General features: G+C 41.0%; 2 protein-coding genes across 4 annotated transcripts in view; one reads left to right on the top strand and one right to left on the bottom strand.

Moving 5' to 3' along the window:
- Nucleotides 1-2843: 2843 nt before the first annotated feature.
- On the top strand, nt 2844-10713 carry LOC134060558 (uncharacterized). Of its 3 annotated transcripts, XM_062517290.1 has the most exons (5): nt 2844-3386; nt 4029-4081; nt 4159-4209; nt 5328-5498; nt 7769-10713. In XM_062517290.1, exons 2-5 carry the CDS (start codon nt 4069-4071, stop codon nt 8320-8322), a joined length of 789 nt encoding a protein of 262 aa, XP_062373274.1. In that variant the 5' UTR covers nt 2844-3386; nt 4029-4068; the 3' UTR covers nt 8323-10713. The 3 variants fall into 3 exon arrangements, with proteins under 3 accessions (XP_062373274.1, XP_062373276.1, XP_062373275.1); XM_062517292.1 differs by lacking the exon at nt 4029-4081; XM_062517291.1 differs by lacking the exon at nt 4029-4081 and having other exon boundaries at nt 4142-4209.
- Nucleotides 10714-11446: 733 nt separating this feature from the next.
- LOC134060526 (basement membrane-specific heparan sulfate proteoglycan core protein-like) overlaps nt 11447-16926 on the bottom strand; it is a 7341-nt gene continuing 1861 nt past the window's right edge. The window contains exons 3-14 of the mRNA XM_062517256.1: nt 16664-16926; nt 16313-16564; nt 15609-15875; nt 15181-15453; nt 13543-13653; nt 13386-13410; nt 13198-13250; nt 12878-12967; nt 12694-12756; nt 12114-12191; nt 11899-11967; nt 11447-11551 (exon numbers count right to left, since the gene is read on the bottom strand). The exon at nt 16664-16926 is cut by the window's right edge and continues 1 nt beyond it. Coding sequence (XP_062373240.1) covers nt 11478-11551; nt 11899-11967; nt 12114-12191; nt 12694-12756; nt 12878-12967; nt 13198-13250; nt 13386-13410; nt 13543-13653; nt 15181-15453; nt 15609-15875; nt 16313-16564; nt 16664-16926 — 1618 coding nt within the window. The 3' untranslated portion in view covers nt 11447-11477. The remainder of the gene's footprint in view (nt 11552-11898; nt 11968-12113; nt 12192-12693; nt 12757-12877; nt 12968-13197; nt 13251-13385; nt 13411-13542; nt 13654-15180; nt 15454-15608; nt 15876-16312; nt 16565-16663) is intronic.

Genomic DNA, 16926 nt, shown 5'->3' with positions numbered 1-16926 from the left:
CACACATGTGTGGCAGGCTCATCCCACCAGACCCTCCTGCGACAATGGAAGTCTGCTAATCTCCCATCTTTCCATTGCCGGATAAAATAAGTCCTTGCTTCTCTACCCACAGAAAAACTGAGATAGGGGTAGATCCTCTGATAGATTTCATAACACCTGGAATACTTTTCTACAATTCACAGACAATCTGTCCTTCTCTTGGTCCCCAATGGCGCACGTCAGCTGGACTGGTGGGGCACTGGGTGCAGTTCAATTTGCGGGACATCTAGCATGGAAATATGTGATATTATTTGTTGTGTGAACAAGTATAGCCTATGATGGTTCGCGAACTAGCGATTTTTGAAAAGCTGATCAGTAGCCTAACTACGATGGCGGATGGAAGTTTTGAAACTGATAGATATGGCAAATGGGGATTCTGAACATGAAAGATCTGTAGCCTACGTCTCCCATGCATCGGCTACCTGCCCTCCACGGACCAGGCTGAAATGTATAGGACTATGTTGTCACAACAGTGGAGGTATTCTCATCAAACAGAATAGCCTAGAGGAGCTCAGACACGAGACATTGACAGGCCCTCTGTGCAGGCACTTATTCTTCACTACGGCTGGCCTGACTCATCGAAAACATTTGTCTTGCATGACTTGAGGCAGTTCTATGCATGAGCGATGAACTCACAACAACCTGCTCTGTGGTCAGCGTTTCATCATTCCCCATTCACTGCTACACTATTACATCAAACAATTGCATCAAGGTCACCTGGGCCTCGAGGCTACAAAGTGTAGGACCAGAGAAACCATATTTTGGAACAAAGTGAAGTCTCTAAGGCTGCGTTTAGACTGCCAATTTGAAGTGACCCAAATCCGATTTTTTGCTCTCATGTGGCACGCATCCGATCTGTGCCACGACAGTGTAAACAGAAAAAAACACATGAATTCCGATCTCCTCAGATCGGATACAGGCCCCTTTCGTATGTGGTTTTAAATCAGATATGGATCGGATTTGTGTGCATGTGTCTACAGTCTAAACAGACAAATCGGATATTCCAGTGCAATGCGTCCCACACGTCATTAATCTGTGACAATTTTGCGCCTGGTGACGTTAGGTTAATTCCAAGTGGGCGCGCTGGCGGAGCGTGTTAAAAGTTGCCCTATTGATACTTTGATAGACTATTACGTTTCCGTAGATTGAGAATAAAACATTTGTAGCCTACCTAATTATCTACAATCGTAGGCCCATAGCCATCCAAATATGAATGGTCTACTGTAAATAGCCTACAACCAGAGATATTAAGCAAAAAAGTGCCAAATTCAAGCATCGCGATTTGTAGGCTATTAGCCTATTTTTAAAACTGCAACTGCAGTTCTGTTTGTTTCAATTTGCTTCGTGAAATTTGAATGTGTAGACTTCAATCACATGTCATTCATTTCGTCAGTCCCTCGATCTGTTTCAAGTTAACATGAGTGCCATTTGATTTATATAGTCACAGCAAATGTATTTAAATGAAAATAAAATACATGACCTAGACCTGTGCGGGTTAGTTGCATAGACAGTAAAATAGTTAGTTGTAACACCCGTCTCTGGCAAAATGAACTGATTTTATAGCGCATGCACGAGCAATTATGATTGCGAGTTATGGATTATTTTTATGTGCCGCAATCACACCCAAAGAAAGTTAACACAGCAACTTCAAATATCAGTGTTGGACCAATTGCTTCAGACATGTAAGAAATAAGCAGTTCATCAACTATATAACAGGTTTTATCAAGTCGATATGACCAAAATAAGCCTATTTAAAGGTTATTGTGAGCTATAATACCGTATGGTCTGCAATGGCTAATCACTCATACAACTAGCTTTAACAGTCAAACATTTGGACATTTTTTGTTGATTATATATGAAAACAGATGTTCATTGTTTAAGCCAGTAGTGTTTTGTGTTAAAATATGTTATAGGATTCACGATTTTAGCACTGTTAAAACAATGACGCTATACTGTTACAACTGTAGCCTACCGCACTTTTTTATGGCTGCGTAGGTTGGAACAAAGGTAGCCTAAATGTCACTGTTAAGTTAAGTTATTAACAAACTGCAACATATTTGTTACATTCTGTTTCAACTTTCATGGAGTAGAGATGTATGACTCTGTTCTGGTCAAGTTTCACTGCTCTCAAGTCTAAAGCTAGTTTGAACTGAAAAAATTAAAAAAAATGTTACGATTGTGCTGGTTCTCGCCTACAAGAAACTTTTAGCCCATGCGCATGCGGGCCATTTCAAGTGTCTGGCAAATGTAAACACACATGATCGGATTTGGGTCACTGGCGAAAGTAGATGTAAACATGCAATCAAAAAAATCGGATATGAGCACAAAATCGGAATTGAGCATATCCGATCTGCAGTCTAAACGCAGCCCAAGAGTGCCCCATGCAATGCCCTTCGACCACACCAAACAAAATAGCCCCTACTGCTGCATCAATACCCAACCATGGGCTCTCATGGCAGCAGCCATTTTTGAATGGGGGGGAGTGGACATCTCGTGCTGTAGACAACCAATGAAACCATCAGCTGAAACGCCACTTTGCCACCCGCGGAGCACCGCAGCAACTTAAAGTGAACTACTGTTGCTTTAAGTGGCTACTGTATATGGGGGATAGATTTGAGGTTACACCGCGCACGCGAACCAGAGGTGAGAGATGATGACTGTTGCACATATGCTGCCTACAACAAAAATAGTCTTCTTCTTCTTCTTTTTCTTTTTTTATTATGGCGGTTGGCAGCCAGGACAAAAATAGTCTAGTTAGCATAGAATAGCCTACTGTATCTAAACAAGTGGCCTGCACGAGCGTTTAGCTGGGATAGACAGAGAGAGATCACGAACAAAGTTATTTTAGCCTAGGCCTACTCCTCATTCATTTAGCCGGAAAGTACCGTTTCAATGTGGGAATGTTAGAAAGACATGGGGCTAGAAAAGGTTCATATATCTGAATTCAGGGTTAAAGGATTCGTTATAATCCGAGATTATGTATTTCTCCCATCGGAATACACTGGACCTCTAGATTGAATCCTAAGGGGTGTGGCAGATGAACCGTCTCTGACATCATGATTCCCAAAACTCCATGCGTGTTGGGATTTTTTCTTACAAACCGGAACATGCGAAAATAGGCTAGTAGCCTACTCGGAACGCATACAAAATGACGGTAGTGACTAGGCCTACCACTACAGTCTATTAAGTTCAAGTAGCCTAAGAAAGTTGCGTTAATCGTCCATTGTCCAGTCCAGATAGAGACGGGACATCATGTAGCCTAATAGGGAGCATTTCATTTCGAATAGCTTGGCTGACAAACAGTCGACTGAGAGCAGTGCAGACTCTGCCGACGATTCATCTCGAATGTAAGTTGATTCCTTCATGCAATCTTCATTTTCATTTAACGTAGGCAGGGAAATCCAGCTGGCGTTCAACTTTAAACTGCGACAACGGCGTGCGGCTGTCAAAATCGACCAATTCTTCAAGCTGCCATTGACTGCACTAAAACAAGGAAATTATGTTAGTCCAGCATGAAATATCTTCTATAACCAATTTGCGGCCCGTTAGACTTTGCCTGCGCCCCAAATGCCTTCAAATACCTTTTATGACTAGGCTATGCTACAGGGATTCCTAAACTGCACACGAACTGCTTCAATGAAAAGGGCTATGTCGGAGAGTGTTAGGCCGATACTGAACTTGTCACATTTTCTGTTATTAATTCGTGATTCGGGAGCGCACAACCTGCACAGGAATTGCAGCGTTGATAATGTCCACCACATCCAGTGTTTGTGAATATTTAACCGAACTCATTCAATGTGGATAGGCTACTCATGAACGCATGTGTCTTAGAGCCACTATAGTTATTTTAGCCTATATGCAGTAGCCTACCTATTTTGGGTGGCCTGTGGACAGACCCAGTGTTTCCTGTCTGGCCCACTCAGTATAACGTTGAATAGTTTCTACATCTTTGTGTTCCTCAGTTTCTTCTGCTTATATGCTTTACTCAGACTATATGAAAACGTGATCTGCACCAAAAGCCTTCTCACAATGATTGGTATAGGTACGTTCATGTTCATCTAAGAAGTTGTCATATGAGTGAAGTCTTCACTGCTTCACACAGTGTCTGTTCCTCCCTAGAGAGATGTCAGATCATAGTTGCCCTTGCCCCCTTCATTCTCTTAATCCTGGGTAAGTAGCCATGTTTTTTTTTTCTTTGTTTGACGTATAAAATCAAACCCTCCGTTGTTACATTGTAGCACCAACAGCAACCACTTGGTTTATAAGATTGAACCATTCACAAATAAATTATTAATTCAATCATTAATAATTTGCTCATTTAGGGGCGAATTCTCCAGTGTAAATAAAAAAAAAAGAAGAAAGAAAGACACGCTTAACTACAGTATTCATGGGTTTCATCAGGTCCCTTTCCACAGGTGTATACAATCAAGCACCTTGATTATCAATGCAGACTGCATGGTGCTTGATTAATACACCTGTGCAAAGGGACCTGATGAAACCCATGAATAGTAGGTGCTTTTTAGCCTGTGTGAATGTTTGATACCGAAAATACTCCCAATGTGGACTGAACATCCCACTAAATTTAAATAAGATTTTTCGCCAGTGACCATGCGTTTTAGACCCATGATCCCAAATCTCATAGACTACCTTCGTCGAATCTGTCCATTTCTTTTCAACTTCAACTCCAAAGTCATTCATACATTTGCACAGACTTCTGCACAATTTATATATTCTCCTGTCTCTTGATTTGTTTGTAATGGAGACTGGTATTGCCATTCTCTCTACTGTATTCAAAACTGCAGGTGTCAGTCTACAGCTTTGTTAGCATATACGTGAATTGATATTATGAGAGAAGCAGCTGCCATTGGAACTTTCTCAACAGCGAGGTTTTAAAATGATGAATCTATACGCCTCACGCACATCTTGACTCGTGATAAATAAACCTCAAAAAAGCAAAAAGTTACATTTTGTGAGGTCACTTTTTTAGGCTGCTGTAGGCTACAGTATGTGATGGCACCATTTTACTGTAGGCCATTCTCTATTCAGTTCACCATGCTTCAGAAGGTCAACGAGAAAGTCCACGTTCTATGTTTTCATATCAACCTAAATTAACGAGGTGGTGGATTGGATTAAGGCCGCCTTGATTTCAAAATTGTCCTTGGGAGAATACACGTAACTGAAGCGCGTAAAAAAGGGCGATTTATGCACCGACTGGAGAATTCACCCCTTAGAAATGATCATTTGAAATTGTTTTGATATTTAGTTTTTTCCTTACCTTCTCTGTAAAGGGTCGATGCACCTGCACGACTGTCCCAAGGAACCCATGGTCCCCATCTCTCTCATTGTGGGATCGACATTCGTTATGGTCATACAGCTTGTTGTACTGTGTGGTTGTATTCAGCTGTGTGTCATCCCAGTTCTTCTGATCCTCATCTTCCTATTCTGCTGGTTGATTGCAGGTAAGGGGGAGAGGGTGATTTGATAAAAAAAATAAATAAAATATCTGCACATGAAAAAGACAAAAGTAGCCTATAAGAGAAAGAAAATGAATAGAAGTGATTGATAGTACAAAACACTAACTTCCTTGAGGAACTACTGTATCACTTCGTAGGTCACTGTCATCATTTCTAAATTATGCCATCATACACCATTAGGTTCAAGAGCCAATCAAATCACACTTCCCTTATAAAGCATCCAAACTATATCTAGAAAGAAATAAAAAAGAAAGTGTAACAAGCTGATTATTACAGTTATTAAATGTGGCACATCTAAGGGCTGCAAGTTATTATTATTTATTATCTCCCTCAACAATGGAATTCTCTTCTCTGATTGGCTGATGGGGTGGCCATTAACTTCGTATAACCTGCTACCTTTGAAGTAGTTCCCGTATCACACTTGAATATTAATTCGCCAAACTCGTTGCGAAGTTTAAATGAACTGTCACGTTGCATCCAAGCTGAAATACAGACGTGCAGAACCATAGTAACATTGTAGCATATGACGGAGGTGGATTGTAGCTAGTTTGATGCCATTTAGACTACAAAAGTAGCGATCTTTCAAAGTTAAAGTTAATCAGAATCCTGGGATATGCCCGCTTGACAACGGGAGAGATAGAACTAACGACTGGCTTTTGGCCGTAGCAACCAGCCATTTAGAACTAACGACTGGCCTTTGGCCATAGCAACCATCCATTTAGAACTAGTAACGGCAGTTTTGTCCTGCAAGTAGAAAGTTGATATCTGGCGGAAAGTAGTCCCACAGTCAAGACAGTTTTAGCGATGTTAACGGACGCAACGGTGGAATAAAACTATGTTCTAAATATACAGGTTATGAATACAAACGGGAGATAAGCGGGATAACGGCCTTCGAGGTCGACCGGTTCGATGGAAATAATGGCACGGCGGAGGTAACTCCGTCTCCGTGCTTCGCACGTCGCCGGAGTTCTAGACCTCCACCTAGCCATTATTTCCATCGAACCGGTCACCTCGTCGGCCGTTATCCCTTACTTATATGGCTCTCTAGAATGTTGAGAGAGCTCCCATTCACTTTGAATGGGCCTCCCCAACGTTCTACCGGTGATTAATATGTATAATCACCGGTGAAAGTAGCCTATATAATGGCCGCTGTCAATGGCAACGGGTTTTGTGCTTCTAATTCACGTCTTTCATATCAATCCGCAACAAAGCCGTTCGCTGGTTGCAATGGAATTTCATTGAAAGTTACCAAGTATGTTGCCAGGCAACACCTAACAACTGTCAACTGTGGTGAACTATTTATTTTCTAGAAGTTAGCGGAAGCCACCAAACGGTAGCCAAGTCATTGCTAAAGACACATTGAGATAAGTTTATTTTCTCGTTTTGGCAAGTAGCCATATAATAAGCGCAATAATGTATAGAACGCCGGTCATTATCTGAAAATAATTCCCTTCAGTAGGAAGCAAAACCCCTCCGCTGCGCGTCAGGGTTCTGTCCGTCCTGTCGGGAATTATTTTCCGATAATGACCGGCGTTCTATACATTATCCCTTACTTATTATATGGCTCTCTAGAATGTTGAGGGAGCTCCCATTCACTTTGAATGGGCATCTCAACGTTCTACCGGTCCGTTATATTTGCATAATGACCGCTCCTGAAAATAATTCCCTTCAGGACGAAGCAAAACCCCTCCGCTGCGCGTCGGGGTTCAGTTCATCCTGTCGGGAATTATTTTCCGATAATGACCGGCGTTCTATAGGCTACATTATCCCCATTATCCCTTACTTTCCGATTGTGATGCGCTATTTGGAACGTGCATTATTTTTCTATATACCGCACGGCTATGAAATAGTTCCTTTTTTTGGGCTTATTACACTTGAATATCAATTCGCCAATGTGAATGTAACGGTAAAAACAGCAACGTTGTATCTAAGACAGCGGCAATATAAACGAAAATGATCGTAGCAGTGGTATAAGCGGGATAATCAACTCCGCACCGTGCGTTTCTAGGAAAATAATGCACTTATCGAAGTGTAAAGTCCCCTCCGCCTGCGGCGTCGGGTCCTTATATTCGAACGTGCATTATTTTATATTACCGGTATAATATTAGTGACAAAATCACACCACTCCTGTTACTGTTATTGTGGTCCTGTTATTGTAATTAATTCATATATAAGCATAACAAAATCAGACCCTTAATATCTTATTAATTTATTTATTTATTTTTTGCTGCGTGCCCATGTCTGACATGTGGCAGGTAGTGTATTCATCTACAGAGCATTTCAGCCCAACTATGAGTCCAGACGCTCCCAGGAATATTGTGAGAAGACTCTCTACCAGGCTGCATTCTGGTGCACTAACATAGCGTGGGTCAGCATGGGGGTTTTGGGGATTTCCAAGATGTGCCTTTTCATGTTAAGGAGATGTGTTTCTGAAGGGGAAAGTGACTGTGAAGAGGGAGGTGACACTGAAAAGGGAGATGACACTGAAAAGGGAGGTGACATTGAAAAGGGAGGTGACACTGAAAAGGGAGACGATGGTGATAAAGGAGGTGACTTTGAAAAGGGAAGTGACTTGGAAAGGGGAGGTGACCTTGAGAGAGGTGACACTAAAAAGGGAGGTGACGATGAAAAAGGAGGTGACTTTGAAGAGAAAAGTGACACTAAAATGGGGGGTGACAGTGAAAAAGGAGGTGACTTTGAAGAGAGAGGTGACACTAAAAAGGGGGGTGACAGTGAAAAAGCAGGTGACTTTGAAGAGAAAAGTGACACTAAAATGGGGGGTGACAGTGAAAAAGGAGGTGAGATTTAAATGGGGAGGTGACGAATGCAATGCAACACCAAACCAACACCTAGCCTGAAAACACTAAATGAAATCTACATCACAGCATTAGAGCAACATCATTGTATCATGTGGACAGCCAAGGTTCTAAATTGCTTGTTTTTTTTTTCTCATAATATCTGTTTCATTTAGCAGAGAATACGTTTACTTCTCTTCTGTGTGACGCATGAAGTCGCATACTACTTGATGTTAGTATTGGTTTTGGAAAAACTTTTGTTATTCAGCCGTAAAGTGAGTAACTAGGTTATGACGCCAGTCACAACCAAAAACTAGAAAAGGTTCATATAAAGGCTCAAATCTAACGTTATTTGTTATGAAAGTGACACCAAAATGAATGGCGGTCAATGGAAAACTAGCTTGAAGTGGTCAACTTCTATCCTCAGAGCTGTCCATAGTGGCTACGCTCGCCTACCCCCTTGCTCTACAACAGTCCCCCTGCCAGCTCCTCCAACCCAGTATTGCAAGGATTTGTTGTACGGTCACGTTTGGTTAATCTATTATTCGTGCTGGGGTTGGAAGAGTTGGTAAGTGTTCTTAACAATCTTCTGTGATAAACTCCGGGTTCGCAAACTGTGCTGTTAGTGCTTTGTTTTATATGTAGGGACTTTGAGCAAGCTACTGACAAGGTTTGTTATAATGCAGAAAAAGACCCTGGGGCTTTTTTCAGCTAGTGTTTCTCTTAGTAGTGGATGTAGTGGTGGAAGTCTCCCTGTGCATCTCTGTGTGTACAGTAACACAGTCTGTACCCACCATTAGCTTGTCTTAACCTACAGTACAGTTCATTGAGGTGGGCAGTTCCAACTAGTCTATAGCACCCAGAAGTGACAATCTTGCCGTTTTGTCTAGGAAATGGTCGGTATCACTGCCTCCAATGTACACAGGGTATATCATCAATATTGCTGCCAACGATAGTTAACGTTTACAGGTGTTCATTTTAAATACCATAGACATACAGTATACCGGAACAAGCCTTCTTAGCCTGTAGTGATCCAAAAGCAAAGGACACTGCCTTGAAGTGTGCTCTTATATTACAGTATCATACAGCACTGTGCTTACAGTATATTATTCCACTGGCCTCACAGACCTCTTACCTCCAAAAACGGTTTGTTACCTCTTAATAGTCCTTCTTGCACTATGAGACATGCTGCATCTCTACAAGAACAAACCGTGTTTACTCATAAAGGTTCCCTACTAGTACTGTCTATGACAGACTTAACAGCCACTGCACTGCACAGAGCAGCAACAAGACACATTGTAGCTTTGGCAGGGGTGCTGAGCGAGCAGCCCGGCCTGCTTGTGTTTTTTCAACGCCATTATTGGATCAGGGGAGCAGGAAATGTAGTGGATCACCCATTTTGGACACCGCAGTGGGTCAGCTCCCTCGTCCCATTAAAGCAACACTAAACCATTTTTCCTGTCGCACAAACGCTATTTGTTTATCCAGTAAATAACGATGTCCACAGACAAGGTAGAATATGTTGCATGATTTTATGAAAGTATGATGTATAGCGACATTGAAGCAAGTCAAAATTGTAGTTTCTTTTGTCTCATTCCATCGTACTACAGAACCGCTACCCGATCTGGTAAACTTATATAGTGCGGTTATAGCCCATAGAGAGCCGCAAAGCGAATGCAGAAGTGCCATTCACCCTGTTACAAGTTGATGCACTGAAATGATTTTGGGAACATTATTTTAAGGTACAAAAATCTCTTTAGTGTTGCTTTAATGTCACCCCTTGCCCTCTTGCCAAAACAGAGAGAGCCTTTCCTGTCAGGCCAGTGCAAAATTTGCTAGCTGGTACATTGGCCTTGAACAAATTCTCAACTGTTGAGGCCTGTTCCTGCTACATGGTCCAAGTATTGCTGGCAGTGTAACGCACTTCTCGCTCACTCCCACATCCCTTCTGCGACCCGTTTGCTGGTATGACTGCACACAGTAATAAAACATTTCCTACCTCTCAGTAACAACATGTAAAAGACACCGGGAGTGACTTATTATACAGGGAAAAAAAATGAAAACCAATGTAACCAGCTGTAAAACAATTTCACCACTGGGTTGTGCCTAAGCTTTACTGCTGACATTATCTTTGTTTTCTGTGCATGTGCTTTCAGGGTTTGTTTTTTTACATCAGTGAAATCTAATATCACATTTATTTTCCTTATTGTTATCGTTACTGCAATTTGTACTGCCTTGTTGCCATTTATTCAGTAATAACCACTACAGTATATGTGTGCCAATAGAACCACTGCTGTACTTATAAATAAATCTGACTTGGAACCACATCCCTTACTGGAAGTAGTCTCCCATCTGTTCTTGTCTCTCTATAACTGACTATTATGGTAAGATTAGAAAGTGTTTGTAATCAGTGACACCCAGCTTGAATGATTGTATAGTGTATTGTAGCGTACATCTGAAAACTGGCAAAAAAACATATTGCCATATCCCGTTTCTAATGATATTGAAAATAAATAAATCAACCTATAGCTATCCATTAGATGGATTCCTTGGATGTCTCTGCCTGTCCTTTTATATGGCAAATTAGCTTAACGTTTAACTTTTGAGTCCTTGTTGCCCACTATAGGTCATGGCTAAATTGAATATAGGGGTGAATCCGGATAATGTGGGACACTTAAGCCTCAGCGTGTTTAATTCCTGTTCTCACAAAATTTAGTACTGCGCTCTTACTGTAAGTTGACCATAGATGTTGTGACTGAAATTGCATGACTTCATGGAAGTGAGGGCACGATGGTGTTTTGAGCCCCCAACGTCGTCTTCCAGGCAGCACTGCCACTGTTGACTTAAATCCTATACCTGTTGGCACTTAATCCTATACCCTTAACCCTAACCTTAACCCATGCCATAACCCTGGCGCCTTCCAGGCAGCACTGCCTTGAAGACAACGTAGGGGGCTCAAAACACCAAGAAACGTAGTGAGGTCACAGAAATGTGCAGGGCAAATGTCTTTCAGACGCTCCCCCTTGGAATTGTATAACAAGATCAGGGACTTATAATTTTGACTATTAATGTTAAGGATGTAAATTTGTCATAAATAAAACATGGTTCCTTATTGTTGTTCATTTACACACAAATGTGTTGAATGTTTTTAATTTATTGTTTAAATGTATTATTCTTTATTTGATGAACAACCAGGCTTCACAGCAGAATACAGATGTTCCTCTGGTTGGTTTGTTGGTTTAGCTATAAAACAAAAAGACATAGCAGCTTCAAGTTAGCACAACAGTCAGGACATTTGCTTTAAAACAAGCAAGCTCAATATAACTACCTCTTATCTAATCCTTACCTAAATCAGTAAAAGCACAGCTGTCAATAAGACAAGGCTTGCTATTAAAGGTTTTTCTTCCATTTTCACTGGCTTTATGAATCAAATCACCAGGCATTGTTGTGCATAGACTGGGTCGCTTGTGGGAAACCTTCATCACTCAATACCATTAAAATGAAGAAGATACCAACACCAGGTACCTTTAAAAACAGAGACTCATACATCACTGCATACTGTTGCTTTAGAGGACAGAGATCTGACTCACCTCTGCTGCCCAGTGGTTTCATCTTAATCTGCACATCAGCATATGTGACATCACTGGGGCCAGCTGAATCTTCACGTTAGAAAATAAAACATGCATGCTTCCTTAGAGTAGTCAGCCATGTCAATTTTGATGCTTTTAATTTTTACTTTGATGAAAATGCTTCAATTTTGTTATATTGAATTATAGTCAAAGGGTGCTCAGGGCGTCCACCTTACCTTGTTTCTTGCGTTTCTTTGATTTAACGTTGGCATATGTCACATCACTGGACCCGTCCCCACCTCCATCTGAGACTACTGCAGACATCATGACCAGAGAGAGTTAGTCCTAGTCCTACACTAACAACCTAATCCTAGTCTTAGGTCTTATCCATGGAGAGTTTTATGATAGAGGAAAATGGCCATGGGAATGTTTTTTGTTTGGTTTTCCATCAGTGAATGTAATAAGTAAATAGCTCTGTTAGCTCTGGTGTGCTGGAGTAGTGGTAATGTCACCATCACCTCACATACAATTGGCCTGGATTTGATTCCTGAATCCCCCGTTGTGAGTCTGTGTCACTTTGGATAAAATAATCTTTTTAACTTCATAAATAAAGACATCAGAGTTGTTACAGACTATGAGTCATTTTAGTTTGTACAGCACTCATTGAAAGCTGTGTCTGAATCTGCTTTCTGAATAAATAAATGACTTGCTTACTAAAAGTTGTTATGGAATTCAAAACATGTGAGCTATTAATGGACACAGAGATGACAACCTGTGAGCTATTGGTGTAGACAGTGATGGCTCAGATACTCTCACCTGGACTCTTCACTGGCCTCAGGATTGAGTACAGAGTGTGGGGCAGGGTTGCACTTCTCTTGGCTGGAACACGTTTAAAAACAAACAGGTCACACAATGGAAGACTTATCCACACTACTGTGGCAATTCAACATGTTAAGATGTCTTGATGAAGCATAAAGCTTATGTTCCATACATTACAGACCTTCTTTCTTTTTCTTGTCTTCCTTGTCTGTATCCTTCAGCTCAATCTCAGCATAGAGCACATCACTGGCCCCAGCAACAGCACACAATTCTGTCCATATAATACATTGGTTTATATACAGTATATTTTCTATAATTTCTACTGGTTGCCGTGGGAGCCATGAGAAAATACTACCACTTTCAGTGTAACATATCAAAACTCTCCCTGTACTCAACTTTGATCTGACTCAGTTTCCTGATTCAGGAAGATAATAGCTTAAAATGAATCGATAAAATAGAAAACACAGGTAAACATTATTTGAATGGAATGACCTACTGTACCTAAAACTCTGTTCTGTGAGGTTGGACTGTGACTGTCACTCTGCTGCTGAACACTAGAGGGAGACAGAGATCATCTAATCAAGAACGACACACACACACACACACACACACACACACACACACACACACACACACGTGCGCACGCTTGCGCAATCTACGATTCAGTGCGACATACAGTAATTACTTACAGGTTTGCCGTCACTGAAACTGAACCTGAACATAAGAAAGAGAACTTTAGAATAAGCATTACATAATCCTTTCTCTTTTTAAATTGAAGCATATTTACATGTCATGAGAAACTCTGACATGATGTCCATTTAAGCTGATGGAAACTTGTTTTCTTACCCTTTGCTTTTTGGGAGCGATACATCAGGACCATTAAAATGACCAGAGCAAAGACAAAAAGCAGTCCAATCACCACACCCACTGCTACCACCAACTTAGAGGACCCAGCATCTGAAATATTGAACTCAGTGATCACTCAGTGAAGGCATAAGGACATGATTGTTACTGACATTGAAATGGTCCTCAGAAAATTGAACTGAATTGAATGGGCCCTCCCACATTTCTTTGAATATCATAAAGTACAGTGAATCCACTTACAGTTTTTTTCAATCGCTAACAAGCGTTTGTCCATTCAGTTGACACATTTTCAAAACTCTAAACACAGTTAGCACAGCATCGGTTTTTCGTGGCCATACCATTCACACATTTCATGTTGTTTTCACACAGTATGCAGTCAGTGAATACATTTTCACAATGCTTACATTTTCTTAACAGACAAACTATACCTCCCAACAAAATAATGGATCGTTTTTGTATTATTTTCGAATGTTAACACACAACATCCCACAATAGTTAAAACAATATTCCAAACCTTAGATACAGTATAAAAACCTCTGCTTCTGCAATGTTATCAATTCAAAAGCAATATATCTCAGCTGATAATAAACAACAGTCGAATAATTGACACACAGATGATTTATGTTGGGTAAATTGGGCCAACCACAGCTGATTTCAGTCTGTCTTAGACTCAGTGGCAGGGGTCTCTATTACATTGACACTTACACAGTAAAAAGAGGAGGTGATGTTTTTGGAAGCAGAAACAGAAAAAGACAAATACTGTAATGTCTGGACGAGGAAGAGTAAGACTAAGGGGCCCAGGGAGAAGAGCAGGCCCAGTGAGAGATGCAGTGAGAGGTGCAGGAGCACTGAGAGGAGCAGGTGCAGAGATTAGACACAGTAATATTGTACTTTTTTTTTGTTCGCCCCCTTTATCTGGGCTTTTTGCTGTTGTTTTTTGTTCAGAATGCTCTTGTGTATCATGGATATTTTGTTCACTGCAATGCTGTAAAACTTTTTCTGTTCTATCATAGTCTACTGTAAACAGTATTTATACTGCACCTCCTGTAGGCCTAGTGAACAGTAAAAAAAAAAAAAAAAAAAAGATTTGCTTTTTACTGGAATGCATTTGAATGTGAACATTACATCTGCACATACAGTTCCCAACCAAGAAATTTAGTTTAAAAATGCTGGATTGCATGTTTTGCATGCAAATACCTGTAAAACTGAAACATGAAAGTCTATGCAGTTTTTGTAATGTGAACAGTAGCCAGTATTTTGAAACCTAGTGTATTCTAATTGACTGCATGTATCTTGTGAAGTGAAAACAAGTTTTATTCTTTGACAAAATAACTTCATTTTGAGTCAGGTTTCCAGTGTTTTGGTAAAGTTAGTGTGTGCAGAGAAATGATGAGTTAGTGTATATGTAACAAAATGTGGTGTAAGAACATGGGATGTGCTTTTGAGAGGAAAATGATCCATTTGGCCAATTGTGTTTTGTAGGTGAGAGTCTGTGTTTAGAGTTTTGAAAATGTGTCAAATGAATGGACAATCGCTTGTTAGCGATTGAAAAAAACTGTAATTCAGACTAGAGCAAGTTAAAAAATAATAATAATTGTACATTCTAATGAAACTACTAACCTGTAACCTTTATTTCAGCTGCATCACTATATTGAGTGTAGAAGACTGGGTCTCCTCTCCCAGCTCTGCACCAGTACCGTCCTCCATCAGAGACTTTAACAGAGCTGATGCTGTAAGAGTCTCCATCAGTCTGGTTCACAGGATCAGAGATCTGTTTGTCTCTGTACCAGTAGAACACCAAACCAGAGGAAACACCCAACTCACATCTCAGAGTCACTGAGTCTCCTGTGAGGAGCTGGTGGTCTGGACTTAATGTGAGTTTGGGCTTTGATGCTGAAGAGGAAGAGACTATCACTGTTATCTGCACCTCAACACAGTGAAAAAAACCCACACACATTCATAACAGATACTGGAACATTGATGTACACACACACACACACACACACACACACACACACACACACACACACACACACACACACAAATACCTTTAACATCAATAGTAATTCTCCTGCTTGGTTGTGATGATGTGGGTCTGTCTCTCCTCTCCCCCTGACACCAGTACTGGCCCTTATGAGACTCAGCTGCTGCAGTGATGGTGAAGGTGTTTTCCACAGACACTGGGGTTGTGCTAGACTCCTTATACCACTTATATGTCCAGCCACTGAGAGACTCTATCACACACTTCAGAGTGACCATCTCTCCAGTGAACACAGGACCCTGGGGCTCTACAGTCAGTGTAGCCAAAGGTGGCGCTAGATGCAGAAACAGAGGAATAGATTAAGAGAACAAGGAGCAAAGGGGAATGAAAGTGAACTGTTCTGTTTAGATTATGCAAGAGCTCTTGAGGAGCTGGTGGTCTGGACTTAATGTGAGTTTGGGCTTTGATGCTGAAGAGGAAGAGACTATCACTGTTATCTGCACTTCAACTAGTGAAAAAACCCACACACATTCATGTAGATAAATAGATACTGGAACATTGATGTACACACATATACACACGGACACACGCACGCGCGCACACACACACACACACACACACACACAGACAGACACACACACACTGGACTTAACTTGGTAACAATATTGTAGACATGCCCAGGTAATAAATTATTTAATGTACCATATCACTATACCATGATGCCTTTTTATAAGTTAGCAAATTCCTATAGAAATCCTATAAAAATGTCACCTTTCACTGTAAGCTGAACAGTGTTGCTGTAATGTGATGATTTCCAGCTTCTGTCCCTCACTCCATAGCACTTATACTCCCCCTGATGAGACAAAGTGGCTTCACTGATGGTGTAGGTGTTGACCTTGGATGACTGGTGCCTATTCCACCTATATGACCAGCCAGTTGAAGGCTGTATTCCACATGTCAAAGTGACTGTTTCTCCAGTAAACACAGGACTGCGTTGTACAGTCAATGTAGGTACTGGAAAAGCTGTGTTGTGACAAACAAATGCATAACAAAAACATAAATAAATGTACACTTTCAAAGAAAAACTATATAATCATTACTAAAAATGTATGCAATAGTCACATCTTGCACTGATAGAGGCAGCAGTACTACGCTGGGAAGTCTTTGGTCTATTTCTTCTGCTCCCTTCACATGTGTACTGGCCAGCTTGATCAGGGAGGGAAATGGTGATGGCCTGACGTCCCCAATTTGTAATGGAATTTCCATCTCTGTACCAGTAATACCAATTCCAGTCTGTGTGCTCTGCAATATCACACCTCAGAGTGACCTTATCTCCAGGGTAGTATGGACCCTCAGGAGACTCTGTTACTGTAGCTGTGGGCAGA

This window comes from Sardina pilchardus, chromosome 16 (genome assembly GCF_963854185.1).
Source record: "Sardina pilchardus chromosome 16, fSarPil1.1, whole genome shotgun sequence".
Lineage (NCBI taxonomy): Eukaryota > Metazoa > Chordata > Actinopteri > Clupeiformes > Clupeidae > Sardina > Sardina pilchardus.
This window is presented reverse-complemented; position numbering and strand designations above follow the sequence as displayed.